This window comes from Lissotriton vulgaris, chromosome 1_1 (assembly GCF_964263255.1).
Source record: "Lissotriton vulgaris chromosome 1_1, aLisVul1.2, whole genome shotgun sequence".
NCBI lineage: Eukaryota > Metazoa > Chordata > Amphibia > Caudata > Salamandridae > Lissotriton > Lissotriton vulgaris.
The window spans coordinates 1,070,447,439-1,070,470,283 of NC_141685.1; the positions used below are offsets into that span (position 1 = coordinate 1,070,447,439).

The window sequence follows — 22,845 nt, forward strand, 5'->3', positions numbered from 1 at the left end:
GTGGATTCCACTGTTGTTGCTTTCCACTGAACTTCTGGAAGATGTTGAGAAGTGATCCTGTGATGCCAGTGACTCCTCAGAACTTTTGGGGTCTTCGTTCTTGCACTGAGAATAAGGCCTTTTCTGTCCATCAAGAAGGTGTGAAGCAACGCAGTCCTGATTCACAAACCTCTTTTCCACGTACTTTGCTCTGATATATTCCTCCTTTTCCAGTCTTGGACTTTCCTTGTCTGGCTTCTTCACTCCAAGGGTTTTCAATTTAGCTTCATATATTTGATTAATAACTTGATTTCCCAGTTCAAGCATCAGCATTAGTAATTCAGGCTCCCATGTATCTAAAGTTAATGACTTTACTTTTGAAAAGTGCACACCAAGACTCCTGTGAATCCCAGCACACTCAATGCACAGGATGATTCCAAGGTTGATGCTGGCCCACTGCGGATCCGCCAGACCACAATCGCAGCAGACAGAGTTTCCAGCAATACTCTGAATCAGCTGTAATGCACTTTCACCTTCAAATAATTCCTCTTTCACCTCGCTGCCAGAGTCCAGACTTCCTGTGGAAGGTGAAGATGTCTTATCCAGCTTCTCCGTCTCATCACTCTTTTCACTATATGCTGTAGCAATACTTGCACCTTCAAATAATTCCTCTTTCACCTCGCTGCATGAGTCCAGACTTCCTGTGGAAGGTGAAGATGTCTTATCCAGCTTCTCCGTCTCATCGCTCTGTTCACTATATGCTGTAGCAATACTTGCACCTTCAAATAATTCCTCTTTCACCTCTCTGCCAGAGGCCAGACTTCCTGTGGAAGGTGAAGATGTCTTATCCCGCATCTCCTCATTCATTCTTGCCCCTCGCAACAGTGTTACAATGTCAGTATTTGCAGCTTCAACTGCAATAGTCAAGGGGTCTTTTCCTTCTTCATCTATGGCATGCTGATTTGCCCAATGCTTCAGAAATAAGCAGACTTGCCCAGTGTGCCCTAAAACAGTTGCATGATGCAGGGGTCCTCTGCCACACAGAACCATGTGATTAACCTTGGCGCCATTCTGCAGCAGGAACTCACAGGCGACCAAAAAACCCCCATGCACAGCCTGAATGAGTGGTGTTGCGTTGTTTTCCTCTGCATTCACCCAGTTAACATCTGCGCCATGTGCTAATGCTTCTGCCATATCAGGAAGGCTTTCCTCATACGCAGCTCGATAAAGGTGCAGCCCTGGATGAAACTTTTCCGAATCCTGAAATACTGAAGAATCTCGCTTCTCGACCTCTAGGACTGGTTCATACAAACTGTTTGAGGAGACAGTAGATGCAAGAAGTTCTCGCCTGCCATCTGAACTGAAGTGGATTCCACTGTTGTTGCTTTCCACTGAACTTCTGGAAGATGTTGAGAAGTGATCCTGTGATGCCAGTGACTCCTCAGAACTTTTGGGGTCTTCGTTCTTGCACTGAGAATAAGGCCTTTTCTGTCCATCAAGAAGGTGTGAAGCAACGCAGTCCTGATTCACAAACCTCTTTTCCACGTACTTTGCTCTGATATATTCCTCCTTTTCCAGTCTTGGACTTTCCTTGTCTGGCTTCTTCACTCCAAGGGTTTTCAATTTAGCTTCATATATTTGATTAATAACTTGATTTCCCAGTTCAAGCATCAGCATTAGTAATTCAGGCTCCCATGTATCTAAAGTTAATGACTTTACTTTTGAAAAGTGCACACCAAGACTCCTGTGAATCCCAGCACACTCAATGCACAGGATGATTCCAAGGTTGATGCTGGCCCACTGCGGATCCGCCAGACCACAATCGCAGCAGACAGAGTTTCCAGCAATACACTGAATCAGCTGTAATGCACTTTCACCTTCAAATAATTCCTCTTTCACCTCGCTGCCAGAGTCCAGACTTCCTGTGGAAGGTGAAGATGTCTTATCCAGCCTCTCCGTCTCATCACTCTTTTCACTATATGCTGTAGCAATACTTGCACCGTCAAATAATTCCTCTCTCACCTCGCTGCCAGAGGACAGACTTCCTGTGGAAGGTGAAGATGTCTTATCCAGCTTCTCCGTCTCATCACTCTTTTCACTATATGCTGTAGCAATACTTGCACCTTCAAATAATTCCTCTTTCACCTCGCTGCATGAGTCCAGACTTCCTGTGGAAGGTGAAGATGTCTTATCCAGCTTCTCCGTTTCATCACTCTGTTCACTATATGCTGTAGCAATACTTGCACCTTCAAATAATTCCTCTTTCACCTCGCTGCCTGAGTCCAGACTTCCTGTGGAAGGTGAAGATGTCTTATCCAGCTTCTCTGTCTCATCACTCTTTTCACTATATGCTGTAGCAATACTTGCACCTTCAAATAATTCCTCTTTCACCTCGCTGCCAGAGTCCAGACTTCCTGTGGAAGGTGAAGATGTCTTATCCAGCTTCTCCGTCTCATCACTCTTTTCACTATATGCTGTAGCAATACTTGCACCTTCTAATAATTCCTCTTTCACCTCGCTGCCAGAGTCCAGACTTCCTGTGGAAGATGAAGATGTCTTATCCAGCTTCTCCGTCTCATCACTCTTTTCACTATATGCTGTAGCAATACTTGCACCTTCAAATAATTCCTCTTTCACCTCGCTGCCAGAGTCCAGACTTCCTGTGGAAGGTGAAGATGTCTTATCCAGCTTCTCCGTCTCATCACTTTTTTCACTATATGCTGTAGCAATACTTGCGCCTTCAAATAATTCCTCTTTCACCTCGCTGCCAGAGGCCAGACTTCCTGTGGAAGGTGAAGATGTCTTATCCAGCTTCTCCGTCTCATCACTCTTTTCACTATATGCTGTAGCAATACTTGCACCTTCAAATAATTCCTCTTTCACCTCGCTGCCAGAGGCCAGACTTCCTGTGGAAGGTGAAGATGTCTTATCCCGCATCTCCTCATTCATTCTTGCCCCTCGCAACAGTGTTACAATGTCAGTATTTGCAGCTTCAACTGCAATAGTCAAGGGGTCTTTTCCTTCTTCATCTATGGCATGCTGATTTGCCCAATGCTTCAGAAATAAGCAGACTTGCCCAGTGTGCCCTAAAACAGTTGCATGATGCCGGGGTCCTCTGCCACACAGATCCATGTGATTAACATTGGCGCCATTCTGCAGCAGGAACTCACAGGCGACCAAAAAACCCCCATGCACAGCCTGAATGAGTGGTGTTGCGTTGTTTTCCTCTGCATTCACCCAGTTAACATCTGCGCCATGTGCTAATGCTTCTGCCATACCAGGAAGGCTTTCCTCATACGCAGCTCGATAAAGGTGCAGCCCTGGATGAAACTTTTCCGAATCCTGAAATACTGAAGAATCTCGCTTCTCGACCTCTAGGACTGGTTCATACAAACTGTTTGAGGAGACAGTAGATGCAAGAAGTTCTCGCCTGCCATCTGAACTGAAGTGGATTCCACTGTTGTTGCTTTCCACTGAACTTCTGGAAGATGTTGAAAAGTGATCCTGTGATGCCAGTGACTCCTCAGAACTTTTGGGGTCTTCGTTCTTGCACTGAGAATAAGGCCTTTTCTGTCCATCAAGAAGGTGTGAAGCAACGCAGTCCTGATTCACAAACCTCTTTTCCACGTACTTTGCTCTGATATATTCCTCCTTTTCCAGTCTTGGACTTTCCTTGTCTGGCTTCTTCACTCCAAGGGTTTTCAATTTAGTTTCATATATTTGATTAATAACTTGATTTCCCAGTTCAAGCATCAGCATTAGTAATTCAGGCTCCCATGTATCTAAAGTTAATGACTTTACTTTTGAAAAGTGCACACCAAGACTCCTGTGAATCCCAGCACACTCAATGCACAGGATGATTCCAAGGTTGATGCTGGCCCACTGCGGATCCGCCAGACCACAATCGCAGCAGACAGAGTTTCCAGCAATACACTGAATCAGCTGTAATGCACTTTCACCTTCAAATAATTCCTCTTTCACCTCGCTGCCAGAGTCCAGACTTCCTGTGGAAGGTGAAGATGTCTTATCCAGCCTCTCCGTCTCATCACCCTTTTCACTATATGCTGTAGCAATACTTGCACCGTCAAATAATTCCTCTTTCACCTCGCTGCCAGAGGCCAGACTTCCTGTGGAAGGTGAAGATGTCTTATCCAGCTTCTCCGTCTCATCACTCTTTTCACTATATGCTGTAGCAATACTTGCACCTTCAAATAATTCCTCTTTCACCTCGCTGCCTGAGTCCAGACTTCCTGTGGAAGGTGAAGATGTCTTATCCAGCTTCTCTGTCTCATCACTCTTTTCACTATATGCTGTAGCAATACTTGCACCTTCAAATAATTCCTCTTTCACCTCGCTGCATGAGTCCAGACTTCCTGTGGAAGGTGAAGATGTCTTATCCAGCTTCTCCGTCTCATCACTCTGTTCACTATATGCTGTAGCAATACTTGCACCTTCAAATAATTCCTCTTTCACCTCGCTGCCTGAGTCCAGACTTCCTGTGGAAGGTGAAGATGTCTTATCCAGCTTCTCCGTCTCATCACTCTTTTCACTATATGCTGTAGCAATACTTGCACCTTCAAATAATTCCTCTTTCACCTCGCTGCCAGAGTCCAGACTTCCTGTGGAAGGTGAAGATGTCTTATCCAGCTTCTCCGTCTCATCACTCTTTTCACTATATGCTGTAGCAATACTTGTTTGGACAGCTTTAACCCATGCCTGTCGCAGCTTTTCTGAGTCTGCCTGTAGCATACAGCTCTTTGTTGGTGAGACTACTTCAAAGCAGAAACGTCTTGCTATGTCTTCACGGTGTTTAACTGTGCAGAGCCGTAAATCTTCGACAACCACTGTGGGGCTATCCTTCATTTTTTTGTTTGATATGCCAGTTGGTTGTTTTGTATTGAGAACCAGGGCCTGTTCCAAGTTTTAAAGGTATTACTGGTCCTTTTAAAGAGATATCCTTCCATTACAATGCCATTAGCCTCATCAACATTGTCTTCAAGTCTGAGATCATCGTCGGTGAAATCCTTTTGCTGAATAATGGAGTGCTTTTGTTCCATGTCCCTCTTCTCTTTTGCTGCATTCACAACAAGCCGATCCAACTGTGAACCAAGCTCTTTCATGACAGGTTCAAGTTCACTGAAGAGATCGAAGCCCAGGTGGAAGAAGCCTAGATGTGCGTACATGAAGGATAACATCGATTTTAAAATTTCAGACCTCTGCTTTGACTGAAGAGCATTGATTTGGAGGACGTTGTCCAAAGCTATGTGCCGGAAGCGTTTTCGTTTTGCGATTAAGATGTTTGTTGCTTCCTCCACCTCGTGCAGTTTTGTTCTTTTAACTCGGGCATTTTTAACTAGTGCGTTTTCTTTTTCTTCACTGACCTTATCAAACTGCTTCTTTGCATCTTTGAATTTTCGAAGATCATCCTTAATAAATATCTGGAGCTGTGTTTTGATGGATCTCTGAGCTTGGTCAAACAGGATTGTGTGATAATTGATCACTTCTTGGAGGCCGTCTGAAAACTTCGTCAAGCTAGACTCAATCAGCACATCCTTGCTTCTATACTTTGCGAGGTCCCGAATGCCATTCATAAATTGCTTGTTGGCAGCACAAAAGGCCTTGCCAGCGTCAATCATGCCAATACATAACTGAACAAGCTTATCAAGTTTCACTTCCAGTTCCGTCACCTCACCTTCAACTTCCTTCAAAGCGGCTCTGAAACGGGGAGAGTCCTTCAAGCACTCCTCCTCGAGATCAAAGGTCACCTTCATGCTGTCACCCCTACGGGTGATCAAGGTGAGGGCAGGAATAAGGAGGCAGCAGCAAGATACGGGGATCTGAGCACAGCAGTTAAAGTCTGTCACACTTTAGCCTGCCTCACCGCTGCCCAGCTCTCGGCGCTTCCTCCACTTCTGAACACTGTCCCTGCTGGCAGACACTCCAGACTCCCGGACACGCACATAGACATAGACAACGGACAACAATGCAAGAGTCTGAGCGTCATAGACACAAAATATAGAATCAGAATGTCGTCCTCAGCAGGGTTCCACCAATGTATTTGCATTTTCAGCAACAAGGCAATTCATCATTGGAGGTAGTGGCCTTTAGTTATTTTTCTGTACTGTGGTATCTAGGTTACCTGTCTCCAGGTAACTGGATGCCACTAATTCTAGAATGTTATACTGCGAGTCAGTTGTATGCTGGCTGTGGACAAGTGTGGTCGTAGCTGCCTGTTCCTACAATAAATCCTGCTTCTACTCAACCACTGTGTTGGTCCTTTCTACATGTACATAGGCAAACCTGTTTTTTTTATTGTCTGGTCACAAAGGTCGATTTTAAAGGAATGTTTCTGCAACCACAGAGACTCCTGCTCCCCAGAGTCTTTATCAGTAAGGGATTCCTGTCTGCTAAACTAGTATATACTATTGAACGTGTTACAGATTTATTTATTTTTTTAATTTTATTTATTGGATTTTCTCAAACAGTATGCAGTAAATTGTTACGTGTTACAGATTATTTAACACCTCAGAGATACCTTAATTAGGACTGTGGATTCTGTAAAACAAGATGTTTTTAATGTGCGAAAACCAATAGATCAATATGTAAATGTAAATGTACTGCGATTTATATAGCGCACGTATCACCCGAAGGCATCAAGGCGCTTGCCTTGGGAACCCGTCCTGGTATTCCCCTGTGAGATAACCCCAGCAGGGTATCCACAAGGTGAAAGCCAGGCATCCCGCCGCGAGGGGCCATAGTGGAGATTAAGAAAGCTATTGCCCAGAGTCGCAGAGTGTGAACCCGTGAGTCGAGTAGGCACCAGAACGAGAATTATCGAGTCCGTGGAATTTTTGAGCCCAAGACCCGCCGAGGTGGGGAATTGAACCCTGGTCCAGGACTGGTCTCAGCTTCCGGGTCTGCCGCCTCTTACTCCTGAGCCACACTTCTCCTCAATACATCTCTTGATTGATAGTTTTTACTTTTGGGACATATTTTTTTTCTTTCACACATGCTCCATCCGTGGGCCTTGCAAAGGGAAACCATTATGAGTAATTGAGGTCTGCAGTAAGAGGGATGGGTCCAAGGCCACGTTTCATACAGAGGAACAGCAGTATAGACTTAAACATCACCAAAAAGACATCACGTTAAAGTCAAAGCAACACATAAGCACAAATCTTAATTTAATCTTCTTCCAAAGCCAATGAATTTGCAAAAATAAATGTTTTGCCATCCGTGTCTCTGAATCTAGCTGCCTGGAGCTACACCTATTTGTCATACAACTGGTGTTACATGGTGAACAATTGAAAAAACAAATTGAGTTCTATTTCTCCGTCAGATTTTTGCCGAGTGCCCAACCCCTGTCCTCACCCTCCTGAATGATTACCTCACACATTGCCTTGTCCCTGCCCCTTTCAAGACTGCCATAATCCTCCCGATACTAAAAAAAACCTGGGGCGGACCCTACCTCCCCGGCAAACTACCGCCCTATATCCCTTCTATCTTATCTGGGAAAGGTAGCTGAGTCCCATGTCACCCAGGCGCTCAGCTCCTTCATAGAGGACAGCAACTACCTTGCACCCTGCCAGGCGGGCTTTTGTTCCCGCCACTCCACTGAGAAGGTGATAATTTCGGTCATGGACCAACTCAGGGAGGGGCTCGATACCAACACCCCTCAGGCCCTTGTCCTCCTGGATTTGTCTGCCGCTTTTGACACGGTGGACCACTCCATCCTCTTGTCCCGTGTCGGGCGGCGGGCATAGGGGGACAAGTATTGGCCTGGATAGGCTCCTTCCTTGCTGACCGCACCCAGGCTGTCCACCTGGCCGAATTTTCTGCCCCGCCTCGCAGGGTGCAATGCGGCGTCCCTCAGGGCTCCTCTCTTTCCCCCCTCTTATTTAACCTTTACATTTTCCCTCTTATTTTCGCACTGCAACAAATGGAGGTCACAGTTTACAACTATGCTGATGACCTCCAATTTATGTTTAATTTCTCCTCCCCTTCATTAGGTATCACTAGCTTCCAGTCCGTCATGCTGTTTATCCGGGATTGGATGAATGCGAACCACCTTAAACTCAACCTGGATAAAACAGAGCTGGTCCTGACTGGCGGCAATGGTAACCCTTGGTCTCCCTCATTTTGGCCCCCCTCTCTTGGTTTACCCCCCACCCCCTCTCATTCAGTCAAGACCCTCGGTATCACACTCAATCATCATTTGACACTTCACTCCCACATTAGCTCTGTTGTTTCTTCTTGTTTCTTTACCCTTCGTATTATTAGGAAAGTATCTCGGTTTTCTCTCCCTCTGCACTCAAACTGATTGTAATGGCCATGGTCTTATCTAAGATCAACTACGGAAACATTATTTATAATGGTGTTCCCGCCTATGCACTTCAACGCCTTCAGCTGGTGAAGAACCAGGCAGCTCGCCTAGTACATGGCCTATCTAAATCTCACCACTCCTCACCCCTCCTCACTGCTCTTCATTGGCTTCCCATCAAACAACGGGCCCTCTTCAAACTTAGTTGCCTTACTTTTCAAGCCCGGGCGGGCACGGCTCCTGCTTTCATCAACTCTGCCATCACCAATTACTGCCCTCCTAGAGCTCTACGCTCATCCACTAAAGCCTTACTAGTCACTCCCCGTTTCAAGAAACAAAGATCGGGAGGCCAGAAATTCTCGGTCCTTGCGCCCACCTTCTGGTACACCCTCCCGCTCCCTATCCGACTTTCCCCCTCTTATATGGAGTTCCGCAAGGCCCTTAAGACCCTATTGTTCCAGCAAGCCTTTAGTCTCTAGTCTCCTGTGCCTTTCCCCGCCCAGGATTCCCTCTAGCGCCAAGAAACTGCACAGTGAACGTGTGCTCCTATAAATATTTAAAAATTCAAAAAAATTCAAATTAAACTAAACCTGAAGGTAGCCCATTCGCTAATACTAGGCCTAGGCCTAACCCTGAATGTTAAGTTATCCTAGCCATTACCCTATAACGCATTCTCAAATTTTAAAATATAAGCATATGTCTAGGCCTCATGTTATTTAAATCAGATAGGAGGGTGGAAGAAGTAGAGGTTCATTCATCTTCCAACTGTCAATAGAAAGAGAAAGTCCTCTTCCATCCCATGGGGTGACGTCTATTCCCTTTCAGTTATGGGCCAAAGGCTGCGCCTATAACCCAATCCATCTAAAGCAGAGTTTGCCTATTAACAAAGACTGGTAAGTTAATATAGTTAGCTGAACTATCTGTGGCGTGCCCTAATCTTTAGGTCTTCCATACACACTGTCCTGACGAAGGACATTGACCCCTATGGGCAGATCTCGGTTGAAACATGTCGACCTGACCACAAGGTGTTGTGGACCAGAAGCTTATCAACAAAACACAGGCTGTTTTTAGCCTTATCCCTACCCTGATTTCCTTTTCTCAATAACGTTTCCTTGCAGGATAGGAGATAACTTTAATGACACACCACTGTCAGCATCCAGACCGTCTCCATCCTGGTGGAGGATATTAAATCACTTAGAGTAGAGGACACTCAAGTGAAAGACACAATGATGACACTACCCACCAAACCACACCAGCATAGATAATATACGCCACAAACTGTGAATGTGTGGTTGAGGGTCTCCAAAAGAATTTTCTCTGGGAATCAGGCTTGAAGACTTTTGTAGTTAATTTTTACTCCTCTGATTAATGACCAGTCTTCCTGTTAGTCTAACTCTAAAGCCCTAACTCAGACCTGCCCAATGTCCCACTGCCAAAGCTATCTTTAAGCCTAACCATTAAATGTAACTCCGAACCTACTTTAACTTTTTCTTTGTTTCTTACTTGTAACTTTCCAACCTAATACTGGCCAAGCCTGTAATCTTTCACAAAGTTTCCAGCCACAATTTAGATACTAACTTTAAACCTTATCCTAGCCGTTAAAAATCGTACACAGTCCTCAACCCCTATCCATAACCTTGAAACCCTAGACTAACTAGAGGTCTAACGCTAAGACCAGCCCATGATTTCTAGTACCACGTTGTTTATTGGCACCTAAATAACTGATGGCACCAGTACCCAAGTCATTTATGCTCCTTTTATCAACCACAGAAGAATGAAAGTCGTGATCCACTCTGCTAGGATTTTAAAACTGTCATTTGCAGGCCTCTGCTGTGTCTTCATTAATCTACAGATCTACCTGGTTAGGGCTTAGAAATGCTTTCAGAACTCTGGCACCACGTTCGTTACCTGAAGGAAGCTGGCCAGCAATTTGCTTTTGTTAGGATTCGGAATCTCGTCCTCCCATCTGCGCTTTGACCTATGAGTGACAGAGAAGAAAGAGGTCAGGGGTCATGACAAAAACAGTATTAATTTTCAACGCTGACTGGCAAAAGGACAAGAGTACGTTTTAGAAACAAGCCAACCTGAGAATGAGGCACAGTGAGGTCAGAGAAATAACTAACAGGGAGTTCAGGGGTCAGACTGGCAGGTGCATAGAGCAAAATCAGGTCAGGGATCGGGTGACCAGTGTAAGCAGCAAAGTAAGGTCAGGGGTCACAATGACAAGCGAGAGCAACAGAGTGCGGTCAGTGATCAGATTGACAAAGAAATGCGTTTGAGTGAGATCAGGCTGGCAGGAGATGGGAGCTGTAAGAAGCCATGGTTCAAGGTGGCAGCTTAGAGTGGCAGATTGAGGTCAAGTGTCATGATGGCTACTAGGGCAGCAGAGTGAGGTTAGAGATCAGAATGACAGATTCGAAAAGGTCAAGGGTCTGGGTGACAGTTAAGAGCTGTATACTAAAGTCAGAGGTCCTAATGACCAGCGAGAGCCTCTTAGTGAGGTCAGATTGACAAGAATCACCAGCATGACGTCATGGGCCAGATTGACAACCCGCAGCTGTTGAGTGAGGTCGAGGCTAATGGGGTGACCGGTGAGAGCAGCAGAGTGAGGCCAGAGAATAAACTGATACGTGAGAATCAGAGTGGGGCCCGACCACGCAAATTAGAGCAACAGGTGTCAATAAAGTGAGGTCTAGTCTCGGCCTGGCAGCAGAGCGGATTTCGACTCAACCTTACAGGTGAAAGAAGCAGAGCTCATACTTCAGAATTATAGATGAGAACAGAGTGATTTCTTGCTTCAAGAGCAGCTGAGTGATGTTAGAAGTTAGAATGACTGGTGAAAGTAGTCAAGCGAGCTCAGAATGACAGGTTAGAGTAGTTAAGTAAGCGAAAGGTCAGAAGGTAGAGCACCTGAGTCATGTCCTAGTAGGTGAGATCAGCTGACGAGGTCAGCAGCGTGAGGTCAGCCTGACAGGTGGGGGCAGCCGAGTGGGGTTGCGAAAACAAACTGACAGATGAGAGCAGATGATGAAGGTCGAAATGAGACTTGAGAACAACAGAGTGAAGTCAGAATGACAGGGGAAAGCAGCAGAGTGAGGACAAGGCTCTGCCTGATGGAAGGGTTTGAAAACCTGCGTGATGACAAGGGTCAGAGTTGCGGTTGAAAGCATAGTGACGACGCCAGGTGTTTACCTGAGAGTTTATATCTGAACGAGACTATTAGTTATAGATTACTTACCTTAGTCTTACTCCCAGGCGTCAGACAGGATCTGTAGAATTTTTTCTCAGCAGTACGCCTGCGCGTCAGTAAGTGTCGTTGGTCAACTCTGCATTCGTCATCAGCCAACTCCGCGTTCGTCGTTGGCGTTGTGACCGCCGGGATGACGTTGCGGTATCTACTTAGACGCCGCCCCTGCTCGCTTACGCCAGTTCTTTCTTTTTCTGCACCAGCCAGTGCAGATCCGCAGAGAGCGGTGCCCTTAGTAATTTTTTGACTAACACCTTTTCGACTTTTGTCAACAACTTTTTCGAGTCGTTCGACTCCCGGTGCACGCATGGATGTCCCATCGTCGGACCAACTTCAAGCCGTGTGACTCCTGTCACAAGTTGATGTCGGTCACGGACCCGCACCTCGTGTGGCTCTGGTGTGCTGGAGCGTGACCACGACCCAAAGTTGTGCTCCGACCTTCGGGCCATGAAACCGAAGTCTTTACAGGAGCAGTCCTGAAAGCTTCTGGATGCCCGGGTAGTAAGCTTCGCGATGCTCGAGGTCCCGGTAGACTGGTCACAGTCACCACCATCATTCCTCCTCAAAATATTCATCATCGTGTAAGTCGAAGCACAAGAAGAAGAAGAAGCACCCTCCCTCTTTTCCACTTCTCCCGTCCGTCGGCTGATGCGACGTGGGACGCGGACTGGGACGGCTCCGAGCTTCCCTCCATTCCTGGGAGCCGGAGCGTCCCCTTCCCAGCTTCATGCATTTTACGAAGCCCTCTGTTCCATCTCTGGACAGCCCGACTCCGCCAGCAAGCCTTCAGGCCCTGCGGACTCGGCTTGAGGCTCTAGGCCTTTGATGCCGGCGGCTCCGTCCTCGGCGCAGCAGGGCCCCCGGGATCCAGGCCTGATCCGGATTGGTGCCAGTTGACCTCACAACACTTTACCCAGCACTGATTCCTCTAACAACACCTCCGCCACCGGATGTGTCCCCAGCCGGTGTCAACCCCAGCCTTCGTCTCGGCTTGGACACAGCACCAGTACCGGCGCTGATCAGTACTTTTGTACCACTGTTCTACCCTGGCGTTCCTTATCGCCCCGAGTGGCAGCCAGAGGAGTATGTGGAGGACTGAGAGGGGTCTATTGACCCTCTGAAGGACCAGCTTGAAGAGAGGAGAGAGAGGAGTTGGGTGAGGCCAGTGGGTTGGATACCTCCCCAGACCTTGGTATGCTTTCTCCCCCTACCGTGGCCACGGAGGAGGGAGCCTCCTATGCTGTGGTGTTGCATAGGGAGGCTGAGGCCTTGGGCCTTGAGTTTCCTACGGTGGCAGTCAGGACTAACCTCCTGACTGAGGTGCTTCAGCCGGCAGCGGCCTCTTCGGAGCCCCTGCTGCCGTTCAATGAGGCCCTCACAGACATCCTTCTGGGCACTTGGGCCAAGCCCAGCACAGGGGCTCCTGTGAATGGGATGATTGCCCGACGCAACTGCCCGCCCGGGTGACCAATTTTCATCTCCCAACAACCTACCCCCGAGAGCTTGGTAGGGCGCGATCCCTACTGCTCCCCAAGATAGGAAGCTGGCCATCTTGGAAAAAATATGTTTTCTTCCGACAGCTTAGGACTGCCATTGGTGAACATCGTATGTCTCTTGGGCCGTTACACCCACTCTGTGGGGGACACAGTTGTGCACGGTTGTGCAAGTGCTGCCACAGTCCAGGAGAAGGCCCGGACCAGGCCCAGACCACACACTCCCGTGCGGTCGCAGAGGGGAGAGATGCTGCAAAGTTTGCCATTCTATGTGGGCTGGATACCGCCGACTCGCTGGATAGAATAATTTCTATGTCAGTTGCCTTGAGGCGCTATGTCTGGCTGAGGTCCACTGGCTTCTCCGGGGAGCTCCAATCGACCCTTTTGGACATGCCCTTTGATGGCCATTGCCTGTTTGGTGTCCATTGCCTGTTTGGTGGCCATTGCCTGTTTGGTAAGAAGGCAGACAATGCGCTCGAACGCATCAAGGACTCTAGAGCTATGGCCAGATCTTTGGGCCTCGCTGCCACCTTTCACCCCGTTTAGTCTGCCATTCGCCCCTTTCGTGGCTACACTTTCCACCCAGGGCCACAGGCCAGCGCAAGCTACCCAGCCTCTGCGCAGCCGGAGACATGAGTCCCAGCGCCGTGGGTCCCAGCACCGTGGGTCTGGGGGCCAGTGGGTGGGCTGGTCCACCAGTGCCCCCTCTGCAGCAGCCTTCAAAACTTCCTAGTCTGACCTTTCAGGGCCACCAGTTCGCAGTGGGTGGGAAGCTGTGCCATCACCTCCCCCATTAGCACAACATCACGTCAGACAGGTGGGTTTTGCGTATAGTCCAAAGGGGCTACTCCCGCCCCTTCAAGACTGCCCCTCTCTCCATGCCACCAACATTGCGTCGCATGTCGGAGGATCACTTTACCCTTTTCCGTCAGGAAGTTACCACTTTCTTGGCCAAGGAAGCTATCAAGCAAGTCCCTGTCCTAGAAGTAGGTTGTGGTTGTTACTCCCACTACTTCCTGGTACCCAAGAAGGACAAAGGCCTGCGTCCTATCTTGGATCTCAGGTATGTCAACCGCTTCCCCTGGGAGGAGAAGTTCAAAATGTTGACATTAGCTCAGGTCCTGTCTGCCCTCGGCTATGGAGATTGGATAGTAGCATTGGACTTGCAGAACGCTTACTTCCACATTCCCGTTCTGCCAGCCCACAGGCGTTACCTACGGTTTACTGTAGGCCACGAGCATTTTCAGTTTACCCTGCTCCCCTTTGGCCTTACCAGTGCCCCTCGGGTGTTCACGAAAGTGATGGCGGTGGTCACCGCTCATCTGCGCAGATTAGGGGTTCCAGTCTTCCCCTATCTCGACATCTGGCTGTTGAAGGCAGGCTCGCCCCAGCCTGTCGTCTCCCACCTCAAGACTTTGGACCTCCTGCACTTGCTGGGGTTCACTATCAATGTGCCAAAGTCACACCTGATTACCTCTCAGACGCTCCTTTTCATCAGAACAGTTCTGGATACAGCACAGTTTCGGGCTCATCCTCCTGAGCAGCGAGCCCGGGATATTCAGGCTATGATACCGATGTTTCAGCCTCTATCTCTAGTTTCGGTGAGAATGACCTTGAGGCTGCTGGGCCTCATGGCCTCCTGCATCCTGCTGGTGGATCATGCCAGGTGGCATATGTGGGCTCTGAAGTAGGACCTGAAGTTCCAAAGTGGTTACCTCTTTTCACATAGGAAAGACCATCACTTTGCCCACCTTCTTCCTGCCCCCTCATCCTTCCAAGGAGGAGGAAAGACTCTACCATCTGGATCCAAATTGTGCGTGATCATTTTATTTGGATCGCACAAAACAATTCCGGGTGGCCGATCAACCCTTTGTTGGCTATGTGGGCTCCAAAAAAGGTTGGGCCATGCAAAAATGGACCATCTCTCGATGGGTCGTCTTTGCATTAAGATCTGTTACTCCTTGGCGAAAAAAGAGCTTCTGGTAGGACCTCAGGCCCATTCCACCAGGGCGACTGCAGCCACTACTGCTTTGGGATGTAGAGTCCCCCTCAGTGATATCTGCCAGGCAGCCACATTGGCATCTCTGCACATGTTCACTGAACATCACTGCCTGGATAGTCAAGTCCGGAGAGACAGCTTCTTTGGCTGTTCAGTTCTCCTGGACTACCTGGTGTGAACTTAGTTTGCAGACCCTCCTCTGGTGTTACGATTGCTGGGGTGTCTATTCTAAGGTAAGGAATCTGTAACAGTCTCTTTCAGATGAACAAGTTACTTACCTTCGGTAACTATATATCCGTAAGAGGCATATATTAGTTATGGATCCTTTACTGCCCCACCCATCCTCCCCGTTCTGTGAACTGACTTCTAGAGTAAGGGTCTCCCTTTCAGGGCCCTAGTTTTGTGCGTATCATCAAAAGGAACTAGCTACATGTGACTTAATTATATGACTCTGACTTGTTTTGTCAGCTGGCACCTTTTAGTTTTGTGCACCAGTGGTCAGTGTCTTGCGTGGCTCTGCGCTTCTGGTGTGGATGTCATTTAAAAGAACTGATGTCAGAACACAGGGGCGGCATCTAAATAGGTACAGCACCATCATCCTGGCGATCACAACGCCGATGACGAATGGGGAGTTGACAGCCGCTACCTACCGACGCGCAGGGGTACTGCTGAGAAAAAATTCTGCGGATCCAGTCTGTTGCCTGGGGTTAATTCTAAGGTAAGGAATCTATAATTAATATATGTCTCTTACAGATATATAGTTACCGAAGGTAAGTAACTTGTTCTTCCAGTACAGGTTGAGGGGGATACACTGGAAGTTATTAGAAGTGATTGCATAGATCAAAGGAGCGTGCAGGGAGTATACAGAGGGGGAGGTGGAGACAGGTGGCAACTTGCCGGGGATGGGAGTCTGTCACTGACAGGTCTGCAATAGGTAGTGAATGAGTGGACCAATCTCACCTCTTGAGGTAATTGTAGCAAGGAACAGCTGCAGCCAACAGAAAGATAACCCCAACAAGCAGCAGCACATACAGGATCTGTTGGTCCCATGCTAAAGAGAAACGAGATGGGAATTAGTGTGCAACATGAGATACGGCCAGCTCCAGAATAGCCGTCACCAGCTTCCTTTGGAGCTTTGCTTGCCCTTGTCCATCCTCAGTGCATTACAGTCAGGGCCACTGGAATTATGCGATTTTGCGGCCATGTCGCTTTCTGCATAATAATGGATTTGATACAAAATTCACGATGTGCTGCCAGGGGCGCCACCTCCGTTATAGCGGAGTAGCATTGCTTCACAGAAAAATAAAATGATAATACACCCAGTTTATGACCATTTTTTTTTTTACGGAACCAATTGCCAGCCTGAGGGCAGGGGCGGGGCCATCCTGCCAGAACATCACAGCTGCAGGGAGGACGAGTTGTAGGTGACCTGTAAGGGCACATGTTTGATTGGCCAGCCATCTTAGGACGGCCCAACGGGTATGCACACTTACATTTCTCCAACCCCGCTGTGTTGCACAGCCGGGTGGAGAAATGGCACAGGTTCTCTGTGCCTGAGTGAGCGTCAAGTCAGCCTACTCAGGCTAATCGCGGCGCTGCTCTTATGCTGGTATTACCAGCATGAGAGCAGCTCTGATTGGCCCCTGGAAACCTGTGTTGTGTGCCCAGTGTTGGGAGAGGAGCACCAAGGCGGCCGCTGCAATGACAGGTAAGTGTTTTAATTTATTGCTAATAACCCCACCCACCCCTAGCATTCGTGTAGCCCCACCAGTTTACTGTTAGAGCAGCTGTCGCTGCCTGCTGGATAATCAGCAGATTTCAGCAAAAAGCATATGTTGCAGCAAGGTGGAAGATCCTTTGCAAAGGTTGACTAGTCCCTTCACTGTTGCTTATTACGGTATCTGAATGTTAAAGTAGTATTAATGAGGTGAAACCTTTTCCCGTAAACTGTTAATATGTGTAAATATGCCAAGGTGATACTAACACAAGATATACCATATTACACCGAATAGTTTGCCTTTTCTTACTGTATAATTTAGTAAACAACTGCAGCATAATTTGGTCGTCACTTGCTGCATAATTCTACTAGCTCTGATTAAAGAGCGCTCTCAAACATTTGAAGCACCCTTGCAATACATAAAGCCCTCATTGTTATAAGCATCCCAGGGGTACATCCCAAAATGGCCAGACTGGCTGTGTTTCCACGGGAGGCTGGATGGGTGGGGGGCTGATTGTGTTACTATGGCTTGGTTTTGTAGCAGGGCAGCAGTTTTGAAGCATCTGCTGCAGAGTTCCTTGTAAATACAGTAGTTTTCAGGCAACAATAAAAGTGTTCATATAAGTCAGGTGATTAATGTACGGTACTGCGGCTGGTCTGAAATAAATAGCCAGGGAGGATTTGGGTTCTCAGTTCGGCCCTGCCTCTCAGCCATCAGAATCACACAAAGGAGTTCTTTCAACAACTCCACAAAGATCCCTCTAGCATTCATGGAGACATTTCACCAGCACAAAATGAGGCCATCTCACCGACCTACAACAGATTTGTGGACTCCCAAATGAGGAGAGATGTGTTAGGTACATAACCAGCAGGCAAGTGAATGGCCCTTAAATGGTGGCCCTTTTGCCCATACTGCAGGAAGCACCGATCAGACATACCAGAGGGAGCTTTCTTACTAACAGCACAGGGAGACACTTTAAACAACGTCCCCGCCTCTCACCAAATCGCTTTTTACAATCCAAAAAAAGCTATCGCAATCCAGGATTAACAGTGATGAGTGAGGAACGTGCTTAGTGCACATCATTAAGCATGGGCGTAAAATCCGTTCTGTTAGCTGAATTTGCGGATTTTCTGCAATTTCCCGGTCCGCGAATCTCACGAAATTGCAGAAAAATCAGCGAAATCGCGTGCGAGATGGATTTTCAAAAACTGAAGTACATGAAGCACTTACAGGGTTCAGCAGGTGCCCAAGTTGAAGCGAATTTCTTTGTAACTATTTACAAAATGGTTTCAAAGGAATTAACTTCAACTTGGGCACCTGCTGTAACCCTGTAAGTGCTTCCTGAGCGGCGCCTCCAGAGTTATTGCCTACTTGCAACTATTCTCTGACCCTGCTCTGACCCTCGAAGCAGGGTCAGAGAATAGTTACAAGTATGGCACAATGCTCCAGGCTGTCACAAAAATTAAACCACAACATGAAGCACTTACAGATAAGGAAGCAGGTGCCGGACTTGAAGCTCAAACTCAGTAACACATTAACCAACCCCCGGTTGAGGCTGGGCAGGTGTGCTTTCTCCCCATAATCTACAGTGGTGAACCAGAGGGTGCTGTGATGAACTAGAGGGTGGCAGTGGTGAACCAGAGGGTGGCAGTGATGAACCAGAGGGTGGTAGTGATGAACCAGAGGGTGGCAGTGATGAACCGGAGGGTGGCAGTGATGAACCGGAGGGTGGCAGTGATGAACCGGAGGGTGACAGTGATGAACCGGAGGGTGACAGTGATAAACCAGAGGGTGGAAGTGGTGAACCAGAGGGTGAACGTGATGAACCAGAGGGTGGCAGTGGTGAACCAGAAGGTGGCAGTGATGAACCAGAGGGTGGCAGGGGTGAACCAGAGGGTGGCAGTGGTGAACCAGAGGGTGACAGTGGTGAACCAGAGGGTACTGTGATGAACCTGATGGTGGCAGGTGTGAACCAGATGGTGGCAGTGGTGAACCAGAGGGTGGCAGTGGTGAACCAGAGGGTGACAGTGGTGAACCAGAGGGTGCTGTGATGAACCTGATGGTGGCAGGTGTGAATCAGAGGGTGGCAGTGGTGAACCAGAGGGTGCTGTGATGACTCAGAGGGTAGCAGTGGTGAACCATAGGGTGGCAGTGGTGAACCAGAGGGTGGCAGTGATGAACCAGGGGGTGCAGTGGTGAACCAGAGGGTGGCAGGGGTGAACCAGAGGGTGCTGTGATGAACCAGAGGGTGGCAGTGGTGAACCAGAGGGTGGCAGTGGTAAACCAGAGGGTGGCAGGGATGAACCAGAGGGTGCAGTGATGAACCAGAGGGTGGCAGGGGTGACCCAGAGGGTGCTGTGATGAACCAGAGGGTGGCAGTGGTGAACCAGAGGGTGGCAGTGATGAGCCAGAGGGTGGCAGTGGTGAGCCAGAGGGTGGCAGTGATGAACCAGAGGGTGACAGTGATGAACCAGAGGGTGACAGTGATGAACCAGAGGGTGACAGTGATGAACCAGAGGGTGGCAGTGATGAACCAGAGGGTGGCAGTGGTGAACCAGAGGGTGGCAGTGTTGAACCAGAGGGTGACAGTGGTGAACCAGAGGGTGCTGTGATGAACCAGAGGGTGGCAGTGATGAACCAGAGGGTGACAGTGGAGAACCAGAGGGTGACAAGGGTGAACCAGAGGGTGCTGTGATGAACCAGATGGTGGAAGGTGTGAACCAGAGGGTGGCAGTGGTGAACCAGAGGGTGACAGTGGTGAACCAGGGGGTGCTATGATGAACCAGAGGGTGGCAGTGGTGAACCAGAGGGTGGCAGTGATGAATCAGAGGGTGGCAGGGGTGCACCAGATGGTGCCGTGATGATCAGAGGGTGGCAGTGATGAACCAGAGGGTGACAATGATGATCCAGAGGGTGGCAGTGGTGAACCAGAGGGTGGAAGTGATGATCCAGAGGGTGGCAGTGGTGAACCAGAGGGTTGCAGTGAGGAAGCAGAGAGTGGCACTGGTGAACCAGAGGGTGCTGTGATGAACCAGAGGGTGGCAGTGATGAACTAGAGGGTGACAGTGATGATCCATTGGATGGCAGTGGCGAACCAGAGGGTGGCGGTGATGAACCAGAGGGTGGCAGTGATGAACCAGAGGGTGGAAGTGATGATCCAGAGGGTGGCAGTGGCGAACCAGAGGGTGGCAGTGGCGAACCAGAGGGTGGCAGTGATGAACCAGAGGGTGGCAGTGATGAACCAGAGGGTGGCAGTGATGAACCAGAGGGTGGCAGTGATGAACCAGAGGGTGGCACTGGTGAACCATAGGGTGACAGTGGTGAACCAGAGGGTGGCAGCGATGAACCAGAGGGTGACAGCGATGAACCAGAGGGTGGCAGTGATGAACCAGAGGGTGGCAGTGGTGAACCAGAGGGTGGCAGTGATGAACCAGAGGGTGACAGTGGTGAACCAGAGGGTGGCAGTGGTGAACCAGAGGGTGGCAGTGATGAACCAGATGGTGGCAATGGTGAACTAGAGGTTGGCAGTGATGAACCAGAGGGTGGCAGTGATGAACCAGAGGATGGCAGTGATGAACCAGAGGGTGACAGACATGAACCAGAGGGTGGTAGTGATGAACCAGAGGGTGGCAGTGGTGAACCAGAGGGTGACAGTGATGAACCAGAGGGTGGTAGTGATGAACCAGAAGGTGGCAGTGATGAACCAGAGGGTGGCAGTGGTAAACCAGAGGGTGGCAGTGGTTAACCAGAGGGTGAACGTGATGAACGAGAGGGTGGCAGTGGTGAACCAGAGGGTGGCAGTGATGAACCAGGGGGTGGCAGCGGTGAACCAGCGGGTGGCAGTGGTGAACCAGAGGGTGAAAGTGGTGGCCCAGAGGGTACTGTGATGAACCTGATGGTGGCAGGTGTGAACCAGAGGGTGGCAGTGGTGAACCAGAGGGTGGCAGTGGTGAACCAGAGGGTGGCAGTGGTGAACCAGAGGGTTTTGTGATGAATCAGAGGGTGGCAGTGGTGAACCAGAGGGTGGCAGTGATGAACCAGAGGGTGCAGTGATGAACCAGAGCGTGACAGGGGTGAACCAGAAGGTGCTGTGATGAACCAGAGGGTGGCAGTGGTGAACCAGTGGGTGGCAGTGATGAACCAGAGGGTGGCAGTGGTGAACCAGAGGGTGTTGCGATGAACCAGAGGGTGGCAGTGATGAACCAGAGGGTGACAGTGATGAACCAGAGGGTGGCAGTGGTGAACCAGAGGGTGCTGTGATGAACCAGAGGGTGGCAGTGATGAACCAGAGGGTGGCAGTGATGAACCAGAGGGTGGCAGAGGTGAACCAAAGGGTGGCAGTGGTGAACCAGAGGGTGGCAGTGATGAACGAGAGGGTGGCAGTGGTGAACCAGAGGGGGGCAGTGGTGAACCAGAGGGTGACAGTGGTGACCCAGAGGGTACTGTGAGGAACCTGATGGTGGCAGGTGTGAACCAGAGGGTGGCAGTGGTGAACCAGAGGGTGGCAGTGGTGAACCAGAGGGTGTTGTGATGAATCAGAGGGTGGCAGTGGTGAACCAGAGCTTGGCAGGGGTGAACCAGAAGGTGCTGAGATGAACCAGAGGGTGACAGTGGTGAACCAGAGGGTGGCAGTGATGAACAAGAGGGTGGCAGTGGTGAACCAGAGGGTGGCAGTGATGAACCAGAGGGTGGCAGTGGTGAACCAGAGGGTGGCAGTGTTGAACCAGAGGGTGACAGTGGTGAACCAGAGGGTGCTGTGATGAACCAGAGGGTGGCAGTGATGAACCAGAGGGTGACAGTGGAGAACCAGAGGGTGACAGTGGTGAACCAGATGGTGCTGTGATGATCCAGAGGGTGACAGTGGAGAACCAGAGGGTGACAGTGGTGAACCAGAGGGTGCTGTGATGAACCAGAGGGGGCTGTGATGAACCAGAGGGTGGCAGTGGTGAACCAGAGGGTGGCAGTGGTGAACCAGAGGGTGGCAGTGATGAATCAGAGGGTGGCAGGGGTGCACCAGATGGTGCTGTGATGAATCAGAGGGTGGCAGTGATGATCCAGAGGGTGGCAGTGGTGAACCAGAGGGTGGAAGTGATGATCCAGAGGGTGGCAGTGGTGAACCAGAGGGTTGCAGTGAGGAAGCAGAGAGTGGCACTGGTGAACCAGAGGGTGACAGTGGTGACCCAGAGGGTACTGTGATGAACCTTACGGTGGCAGGTGTGAACCAGAGGGTGGCAGTGGTGAACCAGAGGGTGTTGTGATGAATAAAAGGGTGGCAGTGGTGAACCAGAGGGTGGCAGTGGTGAATCAGAGGGTGCAGTGATGAACCAGAGCGTGGCAGGGGTGAACCAGAAGGTGCTGTGATGAACCAGAGGGTGGCAGTGGTGAACCAGAGGGTGTTGTGATAAATCAGAGGGTGGCAGTGATGAACCAGAGGGTGGCAGTGATGAACCAGAGGGTGGCACTGGTGAACCATAGTGTGACAGTGGTGAACCAGAGGGTGGCAGTGATGAACCAGAGGGTGGCAGTGATGAACCAGAGGGTGACAGTGGAGAACCAGAGGGTGACAAGGGTGAACCAGAGGGTGCTGTGATGAACCAGATGGTGGAAGGTGTGAACCAGAGGGTGGCAGTGGTGAACCAGAGGGTGACAGTGGTGAACCAGAGGGTGCTGTGATGAACCAGAGGGTGGCAGTGGTGAACCAGAGGGTGGCAGTGATGAATCAGAGGGTGGCAGGGGTGCACCAGATGGTGCCGTGATGAATCAGAGGGTGGCAGTGATGAACCAGAGGGTGACAATGATGATCCAGAGGGTGGCAGTGGTGAACCAGAGGGTGGAAGTGATGATCCAGAGGGTGGCAGTGGTGAACCAGAGGGTTGCAGTGAGGAAGCAGAGAGTGGCACTGGTGAACCAGAGGGTGCTGTGATGAACCAGAGGGTGGCAGTGATGAACTAGAGGGTGACAGTGATGATCCATTGGATGGCAGTGGCGAACCAGAGGGTGGCGGTGATGAACCAGAGGGTGGCAGTGATGAACCAGAGGGTGGAAGTGATGATCCAGAGGGTGGCAGTGGCGAACCAGAGGGTGGCAGTGGC

General features: G+C 49.6%; 1 protein-coding gene across 1 annotated transcript in view; it reads right to left on the minus strand.

The window, feature by feature from the left end:
- Positions 1 to 22,845, minus strand: part of CSF2RB (colony stimulating factor 2 receptor subunit beta) — a 182,072-nt gene that overhangs the window by 34,177 nt on the left and 125,050 nt on the right. The window contains exons 11-12 of the mRNA XM_086963204.1: positions 15,996 to 16,086; positions 10,205 to 10,274 (exon numbers count right to left, since the gene is read on the minus strand). Of these exons, the coding sequence (XP_086819330.1) occupies positions 10,205 to 10,274; positions 15,996 to 16,086 (161 nt within the window). The remainder of the gene's footprint in view (positions 1 to 10,204; positions 10,275 to 15,995; positions 16,087 to 22,845) is intronic.